The 5912-nt window shown below is 37.4% G+C and overlaps 1 protein-coding gene across 3 annotated transcripts in view; it reads right to left on the bottom strand.

Moving 5' to 3' along the window:
- The window catches only part of RC3H2 (ring finger and CCCH-type domains 2), a 49881-nt gene that overhangs the window by 25433 nt on the left and 18536 nt on the right, over positions 1 to 5912 (bottom strand). For all 3 annotated transcript variants that reach the window (XM_010844017.1, XM_010844016.1, XM_010844018.1), the window contains exons 5-8: positions 3476 to 3676; positions 2884 to 3016; positions 2652 to 2770; positions 1293 to 1405 (exon numbers count right to left, since the gene is read on the bottom strand). In XM_010844017.1, coding sequence (XP_010842319.1) covers positions 1293 to 1405; positions 2652 to 2770; positions 2884 to 3016; positions 3476 to 3676 — 566 coding nt within the window. The remainder of the gene's footprint in view (positions 1 to 1292; positions 1406 to 2651; positions 2771 to 2883; positions 3017 to 3475; positions 3677 to 5912) is intronic.

Here is a 5912-nt window from a genome sequence, read left to right on the forward strand (position 1 = left end):
AAATCACACAATTTCTTCTCCAACTTTTTTAAGTTTAAGGGCTTCCCAAAGGAGGTCTCCTAAATGGGAAGCACTGCGAGATGAAGTAAAAAAGGTAGGCCAAGGGACTTCCCTGGCTGTCCAGTGGTTAAAACTCTGTGCTTCCAATGTAGTTGGCGCAGGTTTGAACCCTGGTTGGAGAACTAAAATTCTACATACAGCGTGGTGTGGGGCTAGCCACCCCCCAAAAAAGTAGGCATGAAGTAGATGACACAGATACTTGCAGGCCACAGAGTAGACTTTATATCTTTATCAACAGGGATTCCTAAGCTTCTCATTATCTGCAATGAGCCTTAAATGCAAAGTTCCCCCTATTTTGTTGGGAATAATGAGGTTGAGGGTAGACAACCACAGCTATAAGATAACTAATTAGGAGGCAACTATGAATCAAGAAAAGGGGATGCCAGGTTAGACTACAACGACAGAAAGAACAAGAGTCAAGAAATATACAGGAAGCCGAACTGACAGACTTGACTAAGACAAGCAAGTGAAAGCTGACAAAAATTATTCCAATAGCATGGAATATATAACTGACTGGACAGGGTACACCTGGGGAGAGTAGGCAGATGGTGTATACAAGAGAAGACATCAATATATGAGGAGAAAATTAGCTCAAATTGGATTTAAAGTATCTAAAAACAAAAGAGAGATGTCCATTAACAGTTGATATGCAGGTGAGATATTCAGTAGAAAGGCTAGAATCAATTTTTGGTGAGATCTCAATGATGAATGTTTTGGTTAAAAAACAGAACAACCAAAACTTTGACAACATTTATTACAGTTTATCTCCATTTACTTTTATGTCTGGGATAAGTGGACATAGAAAAAGGGATTACCTATAGGACAAGAGAGAGGGAAAAGAATATTAAAAAGACCAAAAGCCCATAAAAAGAAAATGTATCTGCTTTACCATTTTACCTGAGACTCAGCTGTTACCTTCAATAGAACCTGAGTAAGTAAGACTCTAAGCATAAGAATATTTTCATTCTGCACAGGTGCTTAGCAGAAACATGGATTCTAGCTCTACAATGGTCTAAAATTAGATTCCTGAATAAGGTTTTAAATCACTTGTTAACTATGCTGCCAGAAGCAACAAGGTATGGTTTCAAAAGTAAAGGTTATTTTTCAATCTAAAGAATTCCATGATGTGGACTTAACTGCATCTTTGAAACTCATCACAAACTTTGACTCTATATGACTCTTTCATGATGACCAAAATTAAACCCAAATAAAATAGAGTTCTCTTAACTTACTTTTCAAGCTCTTCCTGAGAATGGGCAAAAGTACAATTTGTTCCTCGTGGACACCCTCCTTGCTGTCGCAAATCTCGACACATGCTGGTCTTGTATTTGCTGTTTGGCTGAGGCTACAAAAAGAAAATCAGTATGTGGATAAATGAAGATTTCAGTTCTCACTCACTCCTTGTGACATCAGAGTTCTATGAGGACACCTTTAATTCCTTTTCACATTAGACAACTCTTGTGCTGACGTAACTACCACTGCCCTGTTTCCTGTTATGAGTTACATGGCGTAATCATGAGTTGACATTTTAGATACTCCTTCTGAGGATCATCAGGAACTAGTTCAAATGCTGCATTACTTATCTGTCAACAAAATGTCCACAAAAATAAAAGATTTTTTCATCAAAATTCATTGATGTCTCAAAATTATGATATCAAATCAAGCAAACAATGTCAAAAAGCATTTAAAAAGCTGTAAGCTTTGTCTACTTAAACGTTCTCAGGAAAAGGAAGAATACAACTTACTCTAGAAGTTAAAATTTAAGAAACACTAATTTTACTTGTCAACTTCAGAGTATAACTTTCTTCCAAGGGTCGGTGCTAAGTTGATACAAATAATGAGGCAAAATATAAAAACATCATGACTGCTATAATTTGCATCAAACTCTAAGACATCATTATTTCTGTGACCTTAAGATGAAACATTCATCTTTTAGCTAATTTTTGAACATTATAATGTCTTCTAATAGAATAAGGACAGAAGAGTGGAAAGATCACTTTGGAGTAGACTTGATCCCAGTTCTGTCACTTACTGCCACCGTGATCTTAGATATGTTATTTAACCTCTTTCAACTTCAACTTGGAGACAGCAACTGCCTTGCAGGTGGCTGGGAGGATTAGAAATAATCTATGTAAAATATTGAGACTGGCTCATAATAACTTAATAAATGGATATTATTAGAATAAACGGTTTTACCTTAAATAACTCCTTCAAAAGTACATTGAAAATACTTTATTTCCACACATTTACAAATATGAACTCACTGGAATGGCAACAAATGAGAAAAAAGTGACAATTTCCCCAAATTAAGAGAAAATCAGGCAAAATATTTGGATGGAATCAGATCTACAGCCAGTCAAAAAAACTTGCAGTGAACTCATATTCAAGACACTCCCCAAACTATTGCTGTACTATGAATCAGGTACACTATCAGGTACACTAAAACTCAGGTTTCTCTCAAAAGAACAGAGAATAAAAACTTATGTGACAGGGCTGTCAAATAAGAATTCCATTAATCAAACAGCCTGTTAAGATGTTCAGCATGCTTCATTAGAAATAAGAGCAGTCAGAAGAGAAATAACTTTACTTACCTGAGGTGTCTCATGGCCTTTTCTACTATAATTTTGTATGAAGTCTACCAGGCCATGAACCACTGTTTTAACAGCTACCATTGCATTTTCTAGCTGCTCCCAAGTTGGTGAAACAGCATCTAAAATAGTCCGCCAAGCGGATGAGATGAGGAAAAAAAATTCATTAGCGGTAAATCTCTTGTGTATAGGAAATCATTTTTTAAAAAGCATAAGCAATTATATTCTCACATACCTGGATTAGGGTCTATATTTGCAAGAAGCTCTAAGTGAGGCCTCAATCTATTTAAGTTAGCTGGGTCACCTGTTCGTTGCAAAACAATTGTCAATTCCTGAACACTCTTTGCAAAGGATTCGGGAGACTGCAGCTAACACAAAAGAGAAAATGAAAAGGTTTTTACAACACATCTATATTCAAATGCTTTTATTCAATCAACATACTGAATAGGTTTTCAAGTGTCTTCAGATTCCATAGTAGGAGTATCAATGATGAATTAAATTTTCACCTCAGAATCTGCCCTATGAAATTCATCATTAGACACTTAGAAAACTTATTTATTAGCTATGTGGTGTCAGAATCTAGATAAATGACAGACTTGGTAAGCTAGGCTGTTTTTATGTCAATACCCGTATTTGCTTCCCTATCGCCTCCTTTAGTTTATTTTGAAAATTAGAAAATAATAAAAAAGAGAGAAATGATATCTATGAGATATTTACATGTAAAAACAGGAATCTCCCAACTGGTTTTCTCTTTAGTTCCTTCAGAAGATTCAAATATTCATCAAGATTAACAACGATACAAAATTAGCATCTCTAGTTTCACAAACCTTATCAATGATAGACTGCATGTGTGATTTATGCGCCAAGTCACCATACAGAAGTGAGGACCATTGCTCAGGTGAAATACGGAGTCCTGCTTCCATAGCAATATGAACAATTTGGGCATCATGTTCTCTGCGTAAAGCCTCATAACTGCGGAATTCCTCCTTTAGCTGCATCAGGGAAGAGTCTTCATCCCTTTTGGTAACCTAAAAATACAAAGGAGAAAAAAAAAAAAAACCCATCAGATTTGCTTTGCTCTCACCACTCCCCCAACCAACTTTTTCTTTATTTTAAAAGGGGGAGGTACCTATAGCCTAATCGATACAACATGAAGAAGGTACAAAAAAATAATCTACTTACTAAAAATTCTAAGAAGACACTCTAGGACTTTCACAGTCGGAGAGAAGTCAGGACCTGTCTTCAAAGCTCAAAGGACAGGCTGACTCTTCTGTGAGGGGCTAATGTAACTGGTGATATTAAATTGAGGCCAATCCTCATTTTGGAGACGGAAATGGCAACCCCCTCCAGTATTCTTGCCTGGAAAATCCCAGGGACAGAGGAGCCTAGTGGGCTGCCGTCTATGGGGTCACACAGAGTCGGACACGACTGAAGTGACTTAGCAGTAGCAGCAATCCTCATTTACCTCCCCCAAAATACTAGGGTCCTTAAGAACTACACTGAATCTACTCTGCCTGTACTCTAGAAATGGAATAACAAAACCCAAATAACAGCACATCTGTTTACAATATGGTTTACTGGGAATTTTAAGCCCACTGATGAGACCTACTGCTTAGGAAAAAAATTCCTTTCCAAATATTACTGCTCATTGACAATGCACCTGGTAACTCAAGAGTTCTGATGGAAATGTATGAAAAGAGTAATGTTTTCGTGCCTGATAACACAACTTCCACTCTGTAGCCCATGGATCAAGGAGTAATTCTGACTTTCATGCCTTATTATTTAGAAGATACATTTCATAAGGCTATCACGGCCATGGATAGTAATTCCTTTGATGGATCAGGGCAATGTAGACTGAAAACCTGTTGGCATTCTAGATGCCACTAAGAACATTTGTGATTCATGGGCATAGGTTAAAATATCAACATTAACAGGAACTTAGAAGAAGATTTCAGCTCTCATGGATGACTCTGAAGGATTTATGACTTTAGTGGAGGAAGTAACTGCAGACATGGTAGAAAAAGCAAAAGAACAAGAACTGAAGTGGATCCTAAATATGTGACTGAATTATTGCAATCTCACAATAAAACCTTAATGGAGTTGCTTAAAGATAAGCAAAGAAAGTTGTTTCTTGAGATAGAATCTATTCCTGGTGAAGATGCTGTGAAGATTGTTGAGATGATAATAAAGGATTTAGAAAAGTACATAAGTTTAGTTGATAAAGCAGCAGCGAGGTTTGAGAGAATCCACTAGAATTCTGAAAGAGGTTCTGCTGTGGGTAAACTGGATGCCACAGAGAAATTATCTGTGAAAGGAAGACTCAATTCATGGGGCAAGCTGTGCTGCTGTTTTAAGAAATTGCAACAGGCACTCCAACCTTCAGCAAGTACCACCCTGGTCAGTCAGTCATCAACAATGATGTAAGACCCTCCACCAACAAAAAGACTAAAGCTTGCTGAAGGCCCAGATGACAGTAAGCATTTTTAGCAATATTTTTTAATTAAAGTATGTACATTTTTTTTCCAATTTCAATTTTTTTCCAATTTCCAGTTTTCATTCCAATCCCGAAGAAAGGCAATGCCAAAGAATGCTCAAACTACCACACAATTGAACTCATCTCACATAAATTTCTCCAAGCCAGGCTTCCGCAATATGTGAACCGTGAACTTCCTGATGTTCAAGCTGGTTTTAGAAAAGGCAGAAGAACCAGAGATCAAATTGCCAACATCTGCTGGATCATGGAAAAAGCAAGAGAATTCCAGAAAAACATCTATTTCTGCTTTACTGACTATGCCAAAGCCTTTGACTGTGTGGATCACAATAAACTGTGGAAAATTCTGAAAGAGATGGGAATACCTGACCACCTGACCTGCCTCTTGAGAAATTTGTATGCAGGTCAAGAAGCAACGGTTTGAATTGGACATGGAACAACAGACTGGTTCCAAATAGGAAAAGGAGTACATCAAGGCTGTATATTGTCACCCTGCTTATTTAACTTCTATGCAGAGTACATCATGAGAAACGCTGGGCTGGAAGAAGCACAAGCTGGAATCAAGATTGCCAGGAGAAATATCAATAACCTCAGATATGCAGATGCCACCACCCTTATGGCAGAAAGTGAAGAGGAACTCAAAAGCCTCTTGATGAAGGTGAAAGTGGAGAGTGAAAAAGTTGGATTAAAGCTCAACATTCAGAAAACAAAGATCATGGCATCTGGTCCCATCACTTCATGGGAAATAGATGGGGAAACAGTGGAAACAGCTG

This window comes from Bison bison, unplaced genomic scaffold, assembly GCF_000754665.1.
Source record: "Bison bison bison isolate TAMUID 2011002044 unplaced genomic scaffold, Bison_UMD1.0 scf7180017864193, whole genome shotgun sequence".
Classification (NCBI taxonomy): domain Eukaryota; kingdom Metazoa; phylum Chordata; class Mammalia; order Artiodactyla; family Bovidae; genus Bison; species Bison bison.